Consider the following 22,922-nt stretch of genomic DNA (forward strand, 5'->3'; position numbering starts at 1 on the left):
TATGTTGATACCTTGCTGAATCAGGCTCTAAACTTGGGGCCCAAATTCTAACTTTTTGCCTGGCAGCGCAACAGGCTGACACTTCACTGACGGGCTCTGTAGTGATAAACTAATAACCCAGGGACTGCATTCCTATTTGTACCTCACAGAGTAGTGAAAATTTGGTCAATGCCTGGGAAGTAGTAATTAATAACAATTAACAAATAGGCCTCCTGTCTCCAAACTAGTAAATAAAGATAAGAGGCCATACCCTTGATCCAGGATCACCTCTTCTTCCAGGAGCACCTTTTGCTCCTTTGTATCCCTGTGGAAAAATTTCACTTTGTGACTTTATTTTTAAAGACAAATAGAATGCTCTTATTTTTTGTACAGCTTTCTTTGGTACACCTAGGATCTGACCTATCGATATTTCAAACACACTCTTCCACCTCCACCCATAAAGGTCTTGTGTATTGAATAGAGGGAAGGAAACAAAAGAAGGATGCTATCTTAACATGGAGGATATAGTGGGGAAAATGGGTTGCAGTAGAACCTCACTCATTCGCATTAGTGAAGCTGAGCAGATTTGCGAATTACTGAATTTTGTGAATTAGCAAGAGAACGACATACAATTAAAAAAGGGTTGCTGCATCACAAGATGTACTTTATTCATTTTTTTTTAAAGCATCGTTTAGCATTGTTAACATAAGAGTATTTCACAGTATATTGGTAAATGTTTTGCAACATATTTTCCGGAAGAAACAAAGTAAAGTTATGGGCCCAATTCTGAGAGGTGTTAAACAACTGCAATTTCAATAGTGGGTGAGAGGTCTTGGCATCTGGCAGGATGAGGTTCAAAGTTTGATTCTGAGCAGGTCCTATTAGGAACTAATGGAACAAAAGAATCATGAATGCCCTAACACTGAACTAATCCAACTCCCGTGAAAGCCAATGGAAAGCCTATGAGTGACTTTAGTGTAGTCGTAAACTGGAGTTACAGTTTTAAGAATGTTTTGCTTTGCTACCCACGTCCATGTCCACTCATCCCTTCACCAAATTACTAATGATCAATTACCTGTCTTCCTTGAAATCCTGGGTAACCTAGATTGCCTTGATCACCTTTTTCACCCTGCAAAGTGAAGCACAGGAAAATGCGCATGGAATGTTTCATTACCTGAGGGCAGCTGCAGTCAGTGACAGAGACCACTAAGGATGGTTCTCTCCTTATTTCCTAAGGGGGATTTTTTTGCATTATTCTACGGGTCACTCTGGTAACAGTCCCTACTGTCTGATGCCTCTTTGCTTACCAAAATCCAAACATGAGACAGTGGCTCTTAGAGTGGCCCACAATGTCAAAAGTGAGAGTCACAAGCCACTAATCAGTAGGATGGAAAAAAGTCTAAAAATAAAATAATAAGTACTAAGATTTGTTACTATGGCATCATTTAAAAGGCTGTCGTCATCACAGCATCTAGGTGCCCTCCCTTTGCACATCTTAGATTAAAGGCACAAACATTTCCCAAAGATAGGACACGATACAGAGAGATGCTGAGCATCCCTAACATCCATTGAATTTGCTGGGAAGTGAGGTGCTCAGGACTCCTGAGGGTCAGGTCTATAGGAAGAAACTATCCCATGCTCACCCTCAGTTCCACAACTTTAAAGACCATAAAGTAGAAACCATCATTTGAATGGGAAACTGAGTTTCCTGTAGAGGTTTGGTTTCTTGTTCCAGTGCTGGAGATGGATCAGTGAGAGTAGCGCAAAGCAGCATATGTCACAGAGCTTTATACTGAGCAGAGGGACATTTGGCTCCAAAATATGAATCAGAATGTTCTTTTGTATGAATAGCTCCCAGGTCTGTTCTCTTGGGATGGACTTCACCTGCGTAGGGAGGGAAATGCACTTCTAGGATGGTGGCTGGCCCAACTGATTGAGAGCTTTAAACTAGGGAGTTGGGGAGATGGTTGGGAGATGCCCAGGTAATCTCCATGCCTGATTTTAGCATTGAAAGGGAGGAAAATGAAGTAAGAAAGGACACAGCAGTGGGGAGAAGAATGGACATTAAGAGGAAGGGTAGTGTTGATATTGGCCATAGAATGACTGTGCTAAATCAGGTAAGGAATGTGAGTGAAGCCAAACAGCAAAAATGAAGATGTTTGTATACCAATGCGAGGAGCCTGGGTAACAAAATGGAGGAACTAGATCTACTGGTAGAGGAAGTGAAACCAGATATTATAGGAATAACGGAAACATGGTGGAATAGTAGTCATGACTGGTGTACAAGTATTGAAGGATATGTGCTATTTATGAAAGACAGATATAAAGGCAAAGGTGGTGAAGTACCATTGTTTATCAATGATGAGGTAGACTGTAAAGAAATTAGAAGTGATGGAATTGATAAGACAGAGTCTGTCTGGGCAAAAATCACATTGGGGAAGAAAGCTACTAGCGCTTCCCCTGGGATAGTGCTTGGGGTGTGCTACAGACCACCAGGATCTGATTTGAACATAGATAGAGACCTCGTTAAGGCTTTTAATGAAGTAAATACTACTGGGAGTATTATGGAAGACTTTAACTTCCCAGATATAGACTGGAGGACAAGTGCTAGTAGTAATAATAGGGCCCAGATTTTCCTGGATGTGATATTTGACAGATTCCTTCACCAAATAGTTACTGAACCAACAAGAGGGGATGCCATTTTAGATTTGGCAGTGGGGGGGTCACAATTTATTTTATAATTCTATGGTTAAAAATGAGAAAGTAAGCAATATTTTAGTAACGGCGTGCTGTGACACTTCTGTATTTTTATGTCTGATTTTGTAAGTAAGAAGTTTTTAAGTGAGGTGAAAACTGGCATACACAAGACAAATCAGCCTCCTGAAAGGGGTACAGTAGTCTGGAAAGGTTGGGAGCCAGCGGTTTAAAAAGAAACGTAAACAAACTTTTTAAAAAATGGCCAACATTACACATTTTCATTTTTCTGAAATCCTTACACTTTGGTCTCTGTTCAAAGCTAACTATATATTAGTTAATAATAATTTGCTCTTCTTACCTTTGGACCAGGAAGGCCATCATAACCCGGTTCTCCAGGCTGGCAGTTGCAATCCTTTGCAGTTTCCGTAAGTCCTGAACTAGCACACTTGGGGGGAAAACCCAAACACAAAAGAAATAAAAATGTACAGAGAGCGCTTCAGCACATTTGAACTATATTTTCCTTCTGTGTTTAAAGTGAAAGAAAATATTGATATCTGTTTTCTAGATTTATAAATTCATCAGATATGCTTTTGGGAACTTACCCGATCATCTTCCTGTAAGGGACAAAAAGAAAAAAAACCAGTGAAAAACGGGGACAAGAATTGTAATCTGAGAAAGTGTGTATATTATCTGCAGTCTAAACTCACCACTCCAGGTACTTCACAGCAGGTTTCATCCATTGCTTGGTTATGGTCTGTGTAAAGTTGAAGTTGCTGCACATCAACCTATTGAATCAATGGAAAAACGTTCTGAAATTCCAGTAAAGTTTCACCCTCATTACTGTCTATCCATCCCCTGTCTCCATGATATCTAAGCACCTCCCAAGTACTGAACTGTTGACACAGCAGTAATATTTTCTTCCCAGCCTGTGAGAGAGAGAGCTTGATAAGTGTATGGGCATTTAAATTTGTATTTGTGTTTGTGTGATAGCAAGTGTTTGTGTTGTGCTGTGGTGTCTGTCTGTCTGTGAAGGACTTATTGAGGGGAAACTACAATGAAGCAATAGGTTTGCATGTAGTTGGGAGAGTGGTACGGTGTGAAATCATTCTTATCTCTTGTGGAAGTGAGTTTTGTAGCTCTAGCCCTGGTAAAAGTTCTGTCTTCTGCACTACTGAGCCTCCCACTCTGGGCTGACAGTCTCACTGCTCCAGTTGTAAGTCACTGTTATGGTAGGTAATGGTCACAGAAGGAGAAAAAACTCAGGTAGCTAGAGTGCATCTCTCAGACTGCTTTGAGTATCAAGACAGAGACTTTGAAGTGGACCCTCTATTCAGTGTGAAAACAGTGAGAGAGCAGATTGTGGGAGTGATATATTTATAGCAACTTCTCATGTTAAGTTGAAGGACTGCAGCATTTTGTACCAAGACGTATGGTTTCATTCCTAGATATTAGAGGCCAGATCCTCAGCCCTAGTACACTGAAAATGAAATTGAACAAACCCTCTTTCCTGATCCTCAGTTCAGAATGGGGACTGCCAGTCTGATTCAGTGGCATACAAGGCAGGCTGGACACATTTGCAAGAAAGGTCAGTGAAGAAAAAGGGTCGTGTCACAGAAACATGAGCCAACATGAGTCCATATTTCCAGTTAATCAGAGTTATGTATGATCCCTTTTTTAATGTCCCTGAACAGTCTAGATTAAGGATAAATCTATATATAGTCAGGTGCATGGCTTGGTACTTACCAGCGGAGTAATATCATCCTTTATTCTCCTGGCCAAAATGCTATCTCCATCTGTTCTGATTGCTCCATCATGACTAACAGGGGCTGTGCCCACCTGCTGGCAGTCTACATACAAAGTAATCTGGTGTCTCCTGGCATGCAGAGCGAGCTTGTGCCATGCCCCATCAAAAAGCTTTTCCAGGTTCTCAAAGGTGGTGACTTCACAACCTGCTGCTGCTCCTGCTGCATTATATACGTCAACTGCATAGCTCTCACCGTACAGACGCAGCCTGAATTGATCAGCACCTTCTCTGTCTGTCACCTCCCACAGATCCCATACCATCTCAGAGGTGTCCTCTCTCATTCTGAAGGTGGAGACTACAGAGAATTCCTGGGGGAACCCATGTGGGAGAACAAATCTAGAAAAGAAATGTATGAAAACTTAAGAAATTCTACACCTTGGAATCAATGTTCAACAATGTGCAGAAGGTGAGACTTTAAGGACCATCATGATAATCTATTCTGACCTTCTGCACATCATAGGCCACAGATCCTTGCCCATCCTTTCCTGTAATAGGCCCATAACCTCTGGCTGAGTTACTGAAGACCTCAAGTCTTGATTTAAAGACTCACTTTACAGTGAATCCACCATTTACTCTAGTTCAAACCAGCAAGTAACCTGTGCCCCATGCTGCAGTGGAAGGTGAAAACCACTCAGGGTCTCCGCCAGTCTGACCTGGGGGAAAATTCCTTGGTGACCCCAAAAATGGGGATCCTAGACCCTGAGCATATGAGCAAGACACACCTGCCAGACACCTGGAAAAGAATTCACTATTGTAACTCTGAGCACTCCCCCTCTAGTGTCCCATCTCCAGCCATTGGAGGTAATTGCTAATAGCAGTTGGATATGCCATGGTAGGCAACTTCATCATGCCATCCCCTCCATAAATTTATCAAGCTAAGTCTTGAAACAAGTTATGTTTTTTGCCCTCACTACTGCCCTTGGAAGGCTGGTCCAGAACTTCACTCTTCTGTTGGTCAGAAACCTTTGATTAATTTCAAGCCAAAATTTGAGGCCCAGTTTATGTCCATTTTTTCTTGTGCCATCATTGGCTCTTAACTTAAATAAGGCCTTTCTCTTCCTGGTGTTTATCCCTTTGATGTATCCCTCTCGATGGAAAGGGATTAACTATGTAGAGCAGGGGTTTCAAAATCACAGCTGTATCTGTAGTGCAGACAGGGCCTTTTTGTCTAAAGAAGGCCACATGTCTCGAAGTGAGGAGTGAACTACTACAGATAATCAGAGGACAACGTTATAGTCTCGTGCCACAGTAGTTGAAGATTCAGGAAGACTTGGGACTCTCATTGCCCACCGACTTATAAGGAGCTATGCTGACCAATTGAGCATCTGACACATGAACGGAAGTGCATTATACTGAAGTTCACTGAAACAAAACATTAAGATATTAACAAGATTAAGGGTTTTACATAATACCAATTTAAAGACCTAATAGGCTGTTGGTGTCATTTTACAGACCTGGTTTCTCTGCGGACTTGCACACTTGGTCCAAGCTGATAAGCTGTCAAGTCGCTTTGTGATCCGGGAACAATACTGACTCCAGAAGCACTGGGTACTCCTAGTTCTTCCAACAGGTCAGTGACTAAAATGGAACAGCAGTCAACATGACTACACATGAAAATGGTGAAAAAAGTCATCACTTGTTTGGATAAGGAGCTATCTCCAAAACATGGGATGGATTGTGGGGTCAGAGGGAGGAGGGGGATGTCCTCAACCTTTCTCACTAAGCAGAGTTGGAGGAAAAAGTAGTGTTGGCCACAGCTAATGTCCTATTATCTAGGAGTAGCATAAGAGTAAGCAGAAAAAATAGGAAGAATGTGAAATATTACAACATAATAAGGAAATGAGCCTGTGATAGTAATTGAGCAAATTAAGATATTCTTTGGCTTGTTCAGCCACACACATTTATCACTCCAAACTGGTTTGTATTTGGATGTGCAACGACTACATGGACATTGTATACAACCACTGTAGTATACTGTGTATTATAGGGGGGAAGTAAGGAAAGAGTAAGGATTATACATACCTTGTCCTTCCCTTGAAACTTCAGGAGCTGGAAAAAGGTTTTTCTCTCCACTGAATGGTGTCCTAACTGTCAGAGTTGTAACATCTCTAGCATTGACATAGGACTCTGTTGGAGTAGGGAAAGTGTATTTCTCTGTGTCCGGATAATAACCTGAAGATGTTGACTCATAATATGCAGCTATGGTTTCCTCTGGGTAATATCGACCAGGGTAGTCTGTGATGTAAGGAATGCTTGTGGATGTCATCCTGAAATCGTCTTCTGATTTATAGCCATCATAAGATGTACTTCCTAATTCAGGCAAATAAGGGTATGATTTTGCCACTGTTTTCCTGTAGGGGTCTTCGTCACCTATACATTTTTGAGATACCAATAACCATAGAACATTAAGCACATATACGAGCAAAATAAAGCACTTTTTATACTAACGCCCAGATTCTAACTCTCATTGGTATCAGTGGGAGTTAGGCACCTAACTCACTCTGAAGATCTGGGCCTAAATTCTATTCTTTGTCCACCAGTCCAGTGCTTATGAATATAACCATAACTATGGCAATAAAAAAGATGGTTCTAGCCAACCATATCACTAGTCTGGTGCTTTTGAAAAGCAAACAACAGTGATCTGAATAAATACAGAGAGGCAAATAACAAAAATTAAAAAAAATTGAGAATCTAATTGTTCTTTCTATCAAGTTTATATTTATTTTCAATTTGTCCAGCTGCTTAGGTGAGAACTGAGCCACCACAGATGTTGTTATAGCTATTTCTGACTCATTTTGGAACATATCTGAGAAGACTGTCTCTCTTAACTGAGAGACTCTCTCTCTTAAGCCCAGTCTTCACTGAAAAGTTATATAGGCATAGCTATGTCAGTCAGGGATGTGAAAAAGCCACACACCTGACTGACGTACCTATTCTGACAAACTCCTATGTGGATGCAGTTGGAAGATGTCAATGGAAGATGGATTGTGTCAATATAGTTCATGTCACTACAGGCAATGTATTTATTTTTTTTATCAGGTTTGTTTTTGGATAAATTAATTGTTTTATCATCTTGTACCTGAATGGTATCCAGAGTGCTCTTGTCCATTGACATGAAGGGACTTCACAGCAAGAAAGACACTGACAAGTACCCATGCCTCAGCTCTGTTCCATGGCACAGATGAAATCTGAAAAGAATAGGCAAAAAGAATTAGGAAACATGATTAGAACTAAAAGTTGGCATCAGCTTATGCCAAAACAACAGGGTCTCTGTGGAGATGTCGGAGTCCCTGTGCCTAGCAATTTACACTGCAGCATAGTGGAGGATGTTATAAACTGAGGCAAGATAGTAATATAGCAAACTGCTGTGAAGAGCAAAATAAAGAAATATTAGTTACAAGGTAAATGAACCACAGTAATTAAACTACATAATTTTTGTTATACAAATAAATTATTGCAATTGTTAAGCATGGTTTGCCTTTTTTTGCATAAACTTGTGGATAAGATTCAGTGACAGGACTTGATCACATTAACAAAACTTGGTGTTTTGCACCCAATTCTACTAACGTCTAATTAAATGCCTGATATTATACCCTGTTCCAAATCCACACACTCCATCAGATAGAACATAAAGTGCTTCACTCTACACCACCAGGATGCATTTCTCCTTTGTAAAGAAAATGTCCTTCTCTTACACTGGCAGTCTTTGGAGTCACTGGGGTTTCAACCCATGTTAAGTTAAGCACATGCCTAAGTGCTTTCCTGAATAGGGATTCTTTCCTGAATTTGGCCGATGCTTGAGAAATGTTGTACAATACAATATGTGAATCAAAAATAACATATTCAGTGTGGGGGGAGGAATATATGCAACAAAGAGACTGGAGGGTTGGCATAAGTCAAGGGTTGGCAGAACTGGGGCCTTAATTAATGGGGCCTCCATTACATTCCTACTATTTAATATTATGTCTAAAAATAGTCATTTTAAAAATTAGCTGGAATATTTATTTTTAAAAAACCACCACAATTTTCCTCTTGGATTAAACCGATGTTTGCCCAGTTAATATTTCATGGCAATTATGAAAAATGCCAAAGAAACAGGTGTCTATAATGAAAGAGCTACTAGAAATATAACTAGAGAGGAGGAAACCAGCAACAGTTTTCCCTCGTATATAAGAATTATTAATCATTGTTGAGTCTAGTCAGGAACGTGAATAAAAAGAACAAACTGCCTGCAAAGTTGGACATTCCACACGGGAGAAAAAAACATTGCAGAGGAACTTCTGCAAACACCAGTTTCACAAAAGAAGAGTTCATTGCTTTAAGGAATGGACAGATGTGTGGTTTGCTCACTCCAGCTTGTGAAACCAACAGGCAAGTGCAAAAGCTCACTTCCAGTGCTGCTTTGTATTTAAGTGCCCTTGCTGAACAGGGGTGCTTTTGTGTGTGTATGTAGGTATAGTGACTGTATGTAACAAGTTAAAATCCATTTCTCAGTGTTGTATTTGTCCTTGTTTATAACATCTCTAATTGAAAATGGCTTCAGCTAAGACTTCCTACCTGACTGGGTTGAGGCAAGTGATTATAACAACTGAAAAATAGTCATCCTGCCTGCCTTTTTCTGCCTGATGTACCAATACATACAGAAACTGCCAAAAAGTTGCATTTATTTATTAACAACTGAGCGTAAATTAAGATAAAGTTTAATGGTCATTCAATACCATTGTACAGCAAAGATTTTAATAATTTATGCAAAAATGCTCTGTGCAAAAATTCTTACCAATACATTTCTGCCTGAAGTTTTAATTTAGTTTTAATATAATATATGCCCACAATGATGCCCAGATCTTTTCCTTGAATGGTTACTGTTTCTCTAAAACCCAGCAAGGTATACAGGTTGTCCTTGTTGTTACTTCACACTTAACACTAAATTTCATCTGTTGTTGTGCTGCCCATTCCATCAGCTTTGTTAGGTACCACTAAATTTCTCTGTATTCTCAAATCTTAATACATTTAAATAATTTTGTGTCACCTACCCATTTTGTTATTTCACTATTAGCTCCCTTTTCCACAACGCCAGATCTATCACAGAATTTTAGGGAGCACACTGTTAACTCTTGCCATGTTGAAAACTGACCTTCTCTATGGTTTCTTTCTCTTGGCAAGTTTCTATCCATGGCTGTACTTTGACTCTTACTCCATGATTACTTAGGGTACATCTACACTGCAAGAAAACCCCACAGCTGTGAGTCTCAGAGCCCAGGTCAATTGACTCGGGCTTGCGGGGCTCACATTGCAGGGCTAAAATTGCAAGTGTAGATGTTTTGAGCTCAGGATGGAGCCTGGGCTTCAAGACCCTCCCCTTTCCCAGGGTTCCAGAGCTATTTTTATCCATGTAGTGTAAGCCCTGCGAGAACGAGTGAGCTGACCTGCTCTCTGAGACTTGCTGCTGTGGGTCTTTTTTTGCAGTGTAGGTGTACCCTTCATTTCTTGTGAGGGAAGAGGGATGTATGACTAGTTAAGGTATGGGCTTGAAACTCAGAGGATGTGTTCAAGACTTCCTCTCTGACTTTTAGCAAATTACTTTTAATCTCCCTGTTCCTCAATTCCCTAGCTGTTAAATGAAGCTAATAATACTTCCCTACCTCACAGACCAGGGCCTCTTTGTGATAGGCACTGTACAGACATGTTCAACAGCAGCCTCTATCTCAAAGAGATTATAGTCCTAGTTTTATCCATCATATTGTTGTTGTGGTCAAAAAATTTTAGCAGATTGGAGAAACATGATCTTCCTTTACAAAAGCCTTGCTGATGAGTCCCTATCACAGCATTTTAACCTAGGAGTTTTATAATGCTAACTTCAATTGTTGTTTCAGTCAGTTGACTAGGTAATGAAATAAGGTAATTCCCATGATCAGACCTTTTAAAGATAGGACAACATTTGCTACTCTCTTGTCCGTTGTAGAGTAGCTGATTTTAATGAGGGCTTGCATGTTTTTGTTAGCAGCTCAGACACTTCATTCTTAAGTTCCTTCAAATACGTGGCTGCATACTATCTGGTCTTGAAGTGAAACCAATGGCAAAACTTGCATTTACTTAATTTGGGCTAGCATTTCAACTCTCATATTTTGTTATTCCTTCTTTCATCAGTTTGTTCCAGCACCTTCTCTTCTGCCACCCCAAACTTTGACAGTTCCTCATCTCTGTTACCTGAAAATAGTAGATCTGGGCTAAGTATAGTATCTCTCCAACATCCTCCATGACAGTGGTTTTCAACCCAAGGGCCGCTTGAGGCCCAATCAGCACACAGCTGCAGCCCATGTGACATCCTCAGCACCTTATAGGCAATATTAGATGAGGCCCACATAACACATTCTAGGCCGCATATATGGCCCACAGTGGTAAATAAGTTGAGAACCACTGCTCTATGATAAGACAGGGGTACTTGACATATTGCCCTTAACAGTTTTTAGTTGCAGAATGTTTAATAGAGGAACTGAAACCACCAGTGGAGCGGCCCATGGATAGCAGGGTCACCAGCTTCCTCATTTGACCAGCTCCTAAGATAAGTTTTGTTCCTGGAAAGTGACAAATCATTAACCTTCCCTGCAATCATTATCCTCTTTTATTGTGTCCTTTATTCTCTGGTTGTCCAACAGAAGCAGCGATTCTCTCACATGCATTCTGAGTCAGATAAATTTAAATAATTTTGTGTTAGTTCTTTTCATGTCTTTGGTTATGTCCTCGTAATTCCTTGTACTGTTAACACCAGGGTATTGCAACAGTAATAAAAAAATTCAAATGATTTGAAGAAAAATATAAAATTCCACTTAATTTTTCCTTTCCACTAAAGAAACATTAGTAACTCCAAACTGTTCTACAATTTATTGATTATATTTTTAAAATATTCCTTTGATTGAAACAAAGGCACATATAATCTTTTAGAAAGCACTATCAGGCCAAGAAATAAAATAAGGAAAATTTTAAATATTGCATTTTTTAACATATTAATGTTAAGTATATTGAGATGCTAGAATAACTTAAATTACTACTAAAAATATTGCAGCATGGAAAATGACTAGCAGGCATTCATTACCAAATCTCAAATTAAGTATTTTTCATAAGATATGGGAACTCTTTTTTTCAGAAAATTGAGTATACAAATTGTCATGTACAGTTGTCATATTATTTTATATTCTAAATCAATAAATATTTGCAGGGTAGGAAGCAGTGTTCACAAATATATTCTTCCATTCACATTTGAAATAACACCAACAGATTTTGACAAATGATGAGAGAACAAACCTATTCCATCTGATGCTAATACATGGGTTTCACAGGAATAGCTACAGTTCCCTGGCTTCCTTCAAACTAAAGACAGTCTGATATAACTTAAAAATAAAAGGTATTTTGAAAATAAGGCAAAATATTTTAAGATATTACATTACATTTTAATAGTTCTTAATTATATGCACCTAGTAGCAAGGGACAAACATGAGTAATACGACACATTAAGAAAAAATCATTAGGGTGTATTTCATTGTGTTTTTGTGCCAATCCTTGGCTGGTGAAAGTTAGTATACCAAATGGAGGGATGGATCTGAGAATCTGACCTAGTGTGTTTTAGATTTATGTCAGTTTATATATTTTGTGAAACTTTAGAAGACTTTTTTTTTATCCAGAAATAATCCTGAATGAAATTTTTGCTAGATTTCTTGCTTATCCACAGAGTGAATGCTTAAACAGACAAGCAAAACACAAAGGAAGGGGTTCTTAAACTTTTTCTTAGAGTAGACCACATTTTAATGGAACAGTGGTTTCATAGATCACCTCCTATTCACAATCCCAAAACAACGCTGTGCAAACTTCAATAATTATTTCTATGTTCAAGAAATTTTGGGGAAATATATGCTTATTTCCAATTGTCTTTGAATGAAGTTTCACAGCGGGAAACAAAAAGAGCCAGCACCTAAGGCTCCAATCCTGCAAATTCTCAGTCAGTCTCGCTGACTTCAACTGGGACTACTTGAGTAAAGCCCAAATAGAACCGACCTCTTGAAGTCAGTTGGACTGCTCAAGTGTGTAAAATTAAGCAAGTGCAAAGTGCTTTGCTGTATCAGTGCCAGAGTGCTCAGCACCTCACAGACCCAAGTCAAGATGGCAGGAGTCTTTCCATTGATTTCAGAAGAAGATGGATCTTGTCCTGTGGAAAGCCCACACCAACGAATGACTTTGAGCCTTTGCTCACAGCTAGTTCCCTCTAAAACAGAAGAAGAGTATAAAAAGCACAAGGCATTGACAGCTTTTTCATATTCCTTTTGAAAAAACCCCAAAGAGCAAACTTTTTGTTTACCGTATCATGGCCAAAGTACAGAATATTTGTCCTTTAAAATCATTTTAAGCAAATGTCTTACATCCAACTTATCATCATGCCATTCTGCAAATTTCATAAGCAGTGATTTAATGAACATAGGAAGGAACATTACCTCTTGGTCACACGACACTCAGAAATGCACATCCATGAGAATGTGAGACATGGTCACAAACATATGCTCATAAAGTATATTTCTGAAAATATCTTTTGAAAGTATCTCCTGCCCCTCATCATACATTATTTTAAAAGATAAATTATCTTGCTAATGAAATTTTGAGAACTGAACTTAAAGGCAATGATTGAAAATTAGCAATGGAGGTTGGGAGGGGGAAAAAAGAGACTTGATTGACTGTACCTTTGTACATGAATCAGCCATAATTTTCCAATTGCTCATCTCTAAAAGCACAGTCCAGGTATATACCAGCAATTCCAGATATGGTAACAAACCCTCTTTCCCTTAATTCTTCCTTTTCATAGCTGTGTCTCTGAGTATTTTCTCTCTCTTCCTTGACTTTTCCCTCTCCATAGTTCAGTGAAGTGACACTTCAAGGCAAGATTCCATCAGCCTTCCTGTTTGCCATCTAGTGCATGCTGATCTCAGAAAGCCGTGGGTAGCCTATAGAAAACCCCAAAATGGTGAGAAATACCCCACTTCCAAATGTAAACACCTCTGACTGCCTTCAATTTATAGTCTCTGTCCTCCCTTTCCAATCCAGCCATCACCCGGTAATGATTTATGATTTAAACCGTACATGGCATTTTTGCACCTTTCATAATTTTTTCCTTTTAAATAATAAGTGTAAAAAATTATATTAAGGTAATGTTAAACTCACCCTGTTAAAATGACAAGGCAAAATATAGTTAAAAATCCTACTGTAATTTTAACCCACATATGCAGCATTTGCAGTTCTTCTTTTGGTTAAATGTACAACTTAATATAAATCTTTTAAAACCTTTTTGTGATGTGGAACACATCTTAATAGGTATTGTTTTATGGACTGTCTCCCTCCCAAGTCTTGCTTGAAAAAGCCAATGCCTGACCTCACTTGGCTCTTTATTACTCAGTCTCCGTTCTTCCTTCCCTTTACTTCTACACTCATTAGGAGTATCATGTTTAATCATGGCCTTGATTTCCTCTCCTCCAGCTCTGCCTTGGATTCCACCCTCTCCACTCAACTGAAATCACTTTCACTTAGCTCTCTGGCAAAATCTCAGGACCACTACTTTATCCTCATCCAATGTGACCGCTCTGCTGCTTTTGATGCTGTTTATTCTCTCCCTCTTGACATTGTAACATTGGAAGATTTTAGTGCTATTGTCCCATTTTGGTTTTTCTCCTACAACTCTGACAGTTCTTCCAGCTTCTCTTTCAGTGGGACCCCCTCCACCTCTCTCCCTTTCTTCTTGGCCTCCTCCCTGATCTTCTCATGCTTGGGCAAGCACTGTCTCTGGGGTGGTGATTTGCAAATCTCCCACTCCTGAACTTCTCATTCCATTCTTGTATTTCAGGCAGTTGCTCTTGAATGTCTTGTCATTTGCTTAACACTGACATGTCCAAAATCAAATTTCTTATCTTCCTTCCAAAATCATCTTCACTTGACCTCCTCTCTATCAACGTCAACGAGACTATCATCCCCCATGTTACTTAGGTCTCCAATTTGATGTGAATGTTTGACTCATCCTCTCTTGCCTCATACATCCAGGCCATATCCAAATCCTGCTGCTTCTTCCTCCACAACACATTCAGGATCCATCCTTTATTTTCCATCCTTGCAACTAAATCTCCTCTCATTATAGCCTGCATTGACTACTGCAACACCCCCCTCTCTGGGCTCTGTAAAGCCCACATCGCCTCACTCCAGTCTTCATAAAATGTGACAGCTAAACTCATCTTCCTTGTCCAATGATTTGTTTGTCATTCTCCTCCTCAAGTTGTTCCTCTGCTTCTATATCCATTATTATATCAAAAGCCAAGACAATGTGACGTGTCAACTCTCAGCAGACTATCAGTAAGTGCTTTGTGAGTCACAGTTTGGGAATCTGGCTTCATATTTCATTTGTTATGACCCTGATCCTGCAAATCCATAAGGCTACTTATGTACTTAAAGTTAAGCTTGTGAATAAGTATTTGCAGGATCAGGATCTATATTTTAAAATATACCCCACCTCGCCCCCCCGAAATATGCAATGTGGTCAAGTAAATGTTGTAGGATTCACCTTCGGCATATCCTGGCTATTTTAAACCAGCAATCTTATGGTTGCATTGACATCATTATTCCATTTAATTTAATTGTTTTCTTTTTCTTTTTAAATAAACTGACTAAAGCAGACAAAAGCAGATAAATTATTATTAAATCTCAAAATCTTAATTGAAGAGCAGATTGTTACACATTCATGGACTATGCAGCAGTCCATCACCTGTGGTTAATCCTGCCTATAACCAGCAGTGGATGGATTTCCTCAATGTACTGTATGTGGGAGCAGATCATATTAAGGTGGATGCTTGTGTGCATTACAGAGGGATGTAAAGGGAGGATCTGAAGTGGGTATGGAAGCCCTTCCCAGTCAAAGATTTTATGAATCATCATATCTGAATGATACTTTGAACATAGATTCTATTTTTGTTTGTGTTTGGGAGGCTGACAGAACTGTTTGAAATGAGCCTCCTTGGGATTTGTTATCAAAGCACAATCTGTGAGGATCTGGTACACTGCACCTATTGTGCACTTCTGTACCTCTCTAAAGTCCATATTCTCAGCTGGTGTAAACTGACATCGCTCTATTACAGTCAATAGAACTATACTGATTCGCACCAACTACGTAAGTGATCACTGGCTTGAATTAGTCACAGCATCATTTGTATAGCTCACTCCAACTGTCAGATTTAGATACTAAGGGCACACTAAATCAGTTCTCACAAGAAAACTTTTGGTGGCTATAGAGTGCGGCCACCAACTCTTTCTGGTGGCCGCTCTGACAATTTTTCCTAAAATACTTACTTAACTTTAGGAAAAACTAATAATATGCGCATATACATGTCCAAATCATTGTAATTGATTTAGGGGTTTGGGGTTTTTTGCAGACATAATAATAAAAATAATGTACAGTTGTCGCTATTCTTTACTGGACCTAAACCGAATAGAAACAAAATAAGATGCTTTGCACATTCTTGTCTTTTTTGTGTTTGTTTCTTTTGCTTTTTTGGTTGATTTAAAAAAAAACTTGCTAGCTAGAAAATCTGCTGCTGTGAAAACTTATATTTGTATGTTTGTTACTATCACTTTTCACAGCAGACTTACTCAGCCCCGGCAAGCTGGGAGACAAATTAAGCCCTGGAGGAGAGGTGGGTAGGGAGGCAGTGGGGGACAGGGGTGATGGTGGGGGTGAGGGACTAGGGGAGGCAGCGGGTGCCAGGGGTGACAAGGGGTGGTGGCGAGGGGCCGGCACCCTCAGCCAGGCATCTGGGCTTCCATGCAGCTGAAGCCCAAGGGTGGAGGACACAGAAGGGGCCAGGAGTGATAGGATGGGGGTGGTGTGGCTGTAGTCCAAAGCTCCATGGCTGGGGCCTGCTGCCCACCACCCCAGGGCTGATACTGGAAACCTGAGTCCCACTGCCAGCTGCCCTTGCTCCTCTGGAGTCTGTGGCTTCAGAAGGGGGCAGGGCCCAACCCCTACTGGCAGCCCCTGGGGAAGGGGCTGCTGCTTTCTCCCCTCCTACCCCATCACTGCCCGGGAGGCTGTGGCCGCAAGAAAAGCCCCGGGTGACTGTCTGAGGCCGCAGTGGTCACATTTAAGAAATGCAGCATTAAATTACACCAGCTGAGGATTGGGCTATAAATGTTCATTTATGTCTTTATCAAGTTATTGGAGGACATGGTGGCCCCATGGTGACAGATGGCACATTCCACCAGTTCCCCTGTTCCATTTCCCTCTAGATTTCCCTGTCTGATTATCTCACTGAGGACCTGAAGAATTACCACCTTAACCTGCAGGGGTAAAAATGCTCTCAGTGTATTGTACAGTAGACAAATAAGAGCAAAAGCTTCCCACAAAGGGCCTGTTATAAATCCTATGTTATGGGGCATTCATCACAAGAAAAGGAGATGTTAACCTCCTGACCTCAATGTCATGTGTTATGAACAGTGTGATACTACAAACACAGGCTAGAGACCTCTTGTGTTCTACGCTTCTTCTTCTGGAACTGCAGTTCCCATGCCTCTAAATGTGCATGCGTGCATGTACACACATGCACACACACACACTTCAGTTAGCATTGCCAATGTCATTGTACCCCAGGCTACCCAAACTCTGGTTTCAGCACCACAGACAGTTCCTTAAAACAAGATCCCAAGCTAGTAACGGGAGATCTTCAACTCTCCTGACCTTGCACATCATCAGAAATGTTTTACCCACAGTAAACGAAGCAGTCATTTTACTGCTAGTCTCTCTTTGGGGAGTAATGCTTCACTGTCATTCATGATTCTCTTACTTTAGCACCTTGGTTTAGAAGAGTAATTTTTACTGCTTTCATTGTGTTTTTTGTTGTTTGTTTGTCTTTCGTCTTCTTCCTCTGAAGCATCAGAGATGGCCATGGCTGGACATGGGACATTGGGCAGAGTGGGTCAAGGATCTGAGGTGGCATCAAGCATTATCTTTCTCAGGTGCTTGGCTGGCTGGTTCATGCTCATATGCTCAGGGTCTAACTGATCATAATATGTGGATTTAACAGGGTATACTCACTGCTGTGGTGCTTCTTTGAAGCTACATCTGGGGATTAGCTTTTCCCCCCATCTGGCACCCTTTTTCCATCAGTTACTCATGCTGTAACTCCTTTCTCTCTCTCTGCAACTCGAGGTGCTCCCTCTTCATGACTTGGTCTTCTGCTCAGGTCACTATATAGTTCTTACCTTCTGGGGTAACGAAGTCCCACAAATAACAGTCCAATGCCTTTACAACAGGTCTTCAGTCCCCAACTCTGGGCCACACAGTCCGTGCACACTCTTAGTTCAAGGCTGAAAATGTCCTTATCCCTTACATCAGGAGGCTTTATGCTACCTTCCTCATGGTTGGTAGGGGAATCCAGGCCCATGCTCTACTTTGGGTTCCAGCCCAAGAACCTTGTAGCTGGTAGCCAATGTCTACTCCCTCAGCCTCCTTGCTGCCTCCCTGGACCACTTCCTACCTCTTCTATTCCCCCAGAGACTGACTGCAGACTCTCTCCCTGCAATCCCTTTCTGCTGCAAACTACCTGGCTTTATAATCTCCATCCAGTCCCTCTGCAGCTGGGCTTCATCATCAATTAAGCTTGACTTTCTCTTTTTCCCAGATGTTACCAGGTATGTAAATTGGCCTCTCAGGGCCACGTTAACCCCTTCAGCACCTGTGTGGGGTACACCCCCCATCTATAACAGGTAGGTGTGGGTCACTTGCCAGGATTATCTGGGTATATATCATTTAATATTTTCCCTGCCTTTGTGAGGGCCTTGAGCACTAGTGCAGCTCAGTTCCCCCTAGTCTCTGGCCGTGCCACATCATAGTCTTGTCGCCTGTGGGCTGTAATGTTTTGGTCTCATTTTAGTTGTTGGGTTTAGTGGGTGGGTGCGAAGTGGTGTTGGTGGCCTGTGATAAACAAGAGGTCAGACGCGATGACATGGTAGTCCCTTCTGGGCTTGAACTCTATGGCTCTATAAATAGGCACACATTTTCAAAAGTGTTTAGCACCAGAAATCTCCAGTGTGATACATGTGGATAGATGTTCAGACAGCTCAGCACCCAATGTGGTGAGTGCTTTTGAAAATCTGGCTACTTATTTTGGTGCTTAAATAAGAGCTGAGTTCTTTTGAAAATCTACCTTCTTTTACAGGCTTCAAAAAAAAAAAATGGGGATTGATTTTTCATATCGATCAGGACAGGTTTGTTGCTTGTTCTGGCTTCTCTGACTTTATGCCATGTAAAAGGAGAAGACAGAATATGCTGAAAATGACAATCTATATGTTGTCGTAAAATGGCTTCTTGCTACTTACCCAGTAGAGAGTTCTTTTCTCCACTTCATCCATCTTATAAAAAGATGCACAAGACAAATCTTTTCCTATTGTTGTCGGTTAGGGATCCCAGAGCTCATTCATGAGTCAGACTGACTATAGGTTATTCTACAGAAACAACAACAAAGGCGTCCTCAACATACTGGCCAAATTCATCCCTAGTGTAAACCAACAGGTGGTAATGGAGTTACACCAGGGACAAATGTGGTCCAATGAGCTTATTTTCATTAGTTGAGTCTCTGGCCTTCCCTTCTGAACAGGAAAGAGAAAAATATTTTTAAAAATTGCTCAACAGCTTTGGATGAATTTAATGTTGCAGAGGGGCACTGTGTGTTGTTCAATAAAACAGTTAATCTCAATGGTGTCTCTTAGCTCTAGACTCTGCCTCCACTTTTAGGTGATTCTACCAATGTGATCCTCAGGACACTGTGCACTGAGAGTATAATAAAGGCATTGACAGAGCAGTAAGTAAGCTGGTTGTGTTGAGACTGATTCCACAGTCAAAGACTCATCTGCTAAGAAACTGTGCTTCTGTTTTGCAGCTACAATGGAAGGAAAACCTGCCCCAGGAGGATCTGGAGAAGAAAGCAGTACCAACTAGCTGCATCTCTGCTCTGTCAGTTTTCTCTATCCCTGACAATCGAACAATTAATGTAAGTAATCCATTAGCACTTTACAGAGAATAATCTTCCTTACTCTGGCCCCTGTTTCTTTTGTCTGCACGCTGCTCCATGAAGGGGTGCATTGTTCATATGAAATATTAGTAAGCAACTGCTCTTTTCACTTTTAGGTGTATGTCTCCCAGCCAAAGAGAAAGTGACTCAGACCATAGAATGAATCTAAGATGTTGTCTGGAGGGGCTTCAGGATTTCTCAGCATTTTCAGTGGGGAAGTTGTTGAGTCAAGGAAGCCTAAACAGCTAATGCTATGAATTATTTTAGGTTAGAAAGTAACACTTAGCAAAGGAGGAGAATGCAATTCCATGGGGAATAAATCTACCCATGGAATGTTCTTAATCAAGTTCCTGCCACAGATAATTGTATGGGGAAGGGAAAGAGGAATTAGTTCTGAATGGGAGTCAGTTTTTAATGATCACCCTGCTGTAAAATATACTTAATGAGGTGATAATTTACTTTCTGGGTATAGGGACATGTGCAATAGGATGCCATAAGGACGGAGAGGTGGGGAGTACAGTTGCTACAGTAGGGTGCCACAGAAAGTAGATGGTCAGTGATGATCAGAGGAATTTATCTTTCTGGGATAGCAACAGGCAGCTGGGTATTGTAGCTGGGGAAATATAGTAACAATTAACTTTCTCTCATTGTTCCCTGCTGGCATTATGGCTGAGGCTTCTGGGGTATATGTATTTTTTCAGGCTGACCGACTGAAGCAGAGGACTTCTTTGTTTATTGGTATAAATTAATTTATAAATAAATTATTTATTCAGGCCAATAGGTAGGATGGGTGAGTGTCTCCTTTGAACCCTAACAGTGAGATAAGGACTGTAACCTTGCATCAAAGAGAGCTAAGGTCCTTTAGCGAGACAGCTTTTAAAAGACAGTGGTCCGGGCTCTTGCATAAGCCTCTGTCACTTAATAGACATGTGCCTGTACTGTAAATGCACTCAAATACCAGTTCAGAGGGTCTCAAGGGGATGCAGAGTTTGTCTAAGCAACATCTAGTTTGGAAGGATTCCTAAATATAAGAAGTCTGAATGTCTTTCTTTAGTGAGGTTACAGGATCATCTGGGCAGAGGCAGGCAGTGGTGATGGGGGCTCATGCCACAGTCCATTCTCACGACCGGACACATCTGTATTTTCATAGTGGGATGTGTTCATAGGGATCTATACCGGGTGATAAATAATAGCCAGCATGGATTTGTCAAGAACAGATCATGCCAAACCAACCTAATTGTCTTCCTTGACAGGGTTACTGCCTAGTGGATAGAGAGGAAACAGCAGATGTAATATATCTTGATTTTAGTAAGGTTTTTGACACAGTCCCACATGCTAATAAGCAAACTAGGGAAATGTGGTTTAGATTAAATTACTATAAGGTGGATTCATAACTGGTTAAAAAAACATACACAGAGTAGTTATCAATGCTTCATTGTCTAACTGGGATATCACAACTAATAGAGTCCTTTCGAAGTCTGTTCTGGGTCTGGAACTATTCAATATTTTCATTATTGACTTAGATAATGGATTGGAAAATATGCTTATAAAATTTTCAGATGACACCAAACCCTTGGAGGGATTGCAAACACTTTGGAAGGCAGGAGTAGAATTCAAAATGACTTTGAAAGATTGGAGAATTGCTCTGAAATCAAGAAGATGAAATTCAGTAAAAACCAGTGGAAAGTTCTACACTTGGGAAGGAAAAAGCAAATGCACAAATACAAAATGGAGCGTAAATGTCTAGGCTGTAGCACTGCAGAAAGGGATATGAGAGTTAGAGTGGATCACAAATTGAATATGAGCCACCAACATGATGCAGTTGCAAAAAAGGCTAATATCATTCTAGGGTATTGTGACAGTGTGCAGGCTGCTAATGGGTGAGCCTGCACTCTGATTACTTAGGCACCAGTCAGTTCCCCTGGAGAAGGCTGGTTGGGCAGATAATTAGTTGATCAGTCTGGGTTAGCTGATGTACCAGTCGGGGTAGGGTTATAAAAAGACAAAGGAAGAAAGTGAGGGGGAGGACCTGAGCTACTGAGCTCAGTATGTTTGAAGATCTGAAGGCAGGCAGGCTGCTCACTTGCTGTTCCTTCCTGGCCCGATGGAAAAGGACTAGTAACTCTGTAAATACATTGCTGTACGAGGCTGTATTGGTGTTGGTGATGGAAGTATAAATAAATCCACATGAAATTGCCACCTGCTGACAGAGTCTGAGAGGTTTGTGGGGCATCAGAGGATGGGGATGGAGCACACCCTGTTACAACTGGGGGCTTGTCTGGGAGCTGACTCCCAGCTGTGAAAGAGAAACCAAACAGGAAGATGCTGCTGTGAGGATCAGTGTCTGGCAATGGAGCAGACTCTGCAGTGGTTGGTGGAGCAGCAGAAAGAGCTGCAACAGACCATGCAGTCCTTCCAATAATCACACCAACTGGACAGATAACCCCTGCTGGTGTGGCAGGTGGAGAAGCAAAAGAACCTGAAGGAATTTATCAGGGATCAAGTGCAAATGCAGCAGCAGTTGCTTCAGAAACTGAGTCCTGGTACAGGAACAGCAATTGGACCCAGGGGGTCAGCCTATGTAAAATGGGACCCACGAATTACCCTGAGGCTTTTCTAGTAACATTTGAGCGAGTGGCCATGGGCGCCGGCTGCCACAGAAGAAATGTGAGCCCTCTTATTATTGCCCTGTTTGGCAGAGGAGGCTCAAGTGGCTTACATGGCCTTGAGTGAAAAACAGGCCAGAGACAACAATATTAGACTGCATGGGCCTGTCTGTGGAGAATTACCAGGAAAAGTTTTGGGCCATTAGATGGGCTGGAGATGTCCAGCCCAGGATGTTTGCCCAAAGATTAAGGGATCCGTTGGTTAAAGACAGGTGTGCAGAGTGTGGGTTAAATTATGGATGCCGTAATTCTGGAGCAATTTCTACAAAGCCCAGAGAACACCCGTGTCTGGGTTAGGAGGCATCAACCCATATCTCCGAGGGTGGTAATCAAACTCACAGAAGAGTTTGAAGAAGCAGATTTTACCCAAAAGGGGGTGTATCCATTTAACAGATGCAAGCCGGGGAAGAAGGTGGAAGAATCGGCAGAAGTGAAGTCAGAAGAGAAGGTTGGTCTGGGACACTAGGGGAATGGTGGAGAAAAATGCCAATCATCTCTGTGAAGGTGGGGAGGAGATGGAAGAGCGGCCTCGTGGACACTGCATCAGGGTGTTTTCTGGCTAGGGAAGCCACACTGGTGAAGCCGCACTGGATCCTGCTAGGGGAAAGGCTGAGTCCAGAATGAGAAGACTCTGTCCAATAACTGAGATACCCGCTAGAAGACTGGGGAAAGTTTAGATGGAAATGGGTT

General features: G+C 41.1%; 1 protein-coding gene across 1 annotated transcript in view; it reads right to left on the reverse strand.

Annotated features, from left to right (window-relative positions):
- Positions 1-18,907, reverse strand: part of LOC137166574 (collagen alpha-2(IX) chain-like) — a 41,149-nt gene extending 22,242 nt beyond the window's left edge. The window contains exons 1-9 of the mRNA XM_067568350.1: positions 18,875-18,907; positions 7,560-7,668; positions 6,503-6,850; positions 5,935-6,058; positions 4,420-4,816; positions 3,384-3,461; positions 3,279-3,290; positions 3,035-3,121; positions 1,055-1,108 (exon numbers count right to left, since the gene is read on the reverse strand). Of these exons, the coding sequence (XP_067424451.1) occupies positions 1,055-1,108; positions 3,035-3,121; positions 3,279-3,290; positions 3,384-3,461; positions 4,420-4,816; positions 5,935-6,058; positions 6,503-6,850; positions 7,560-7,668; positions 18,875-18,907 (1,242 nt within the window). The remainder of the gene's footprint in view (positions 1-1,054; positions 1,109-3,034; positions 3,122-3,278; positions 3,291-3,383; positions 3,462-4,419; positions 4,817-5,934; positions 6,059-6,502; positions 6,851-7,559; positions 7,669-18,874) is intronic.
- Between the last annotated feature and the right edge of the window lie 4,015 nt (positions 18,908-22,922).

The sequence above is a fragment of the Emydura macquarii genome, unplaced genomic scaffold (genome assembly GCF_026122565.2).
Source record: "Emydura macquarii macquarii isolate MOO-44397 ecotype Brisbane River unplaced genomic scaffold, CSIRO-AGI_Emac_v2 contig_2890, whole genome shotgun sequence".
Lineage (NCBI taxonomy): Eukaryota > Metazoa > Chordata > Testudines > Chelidae > Emydura > Emydura macquarii.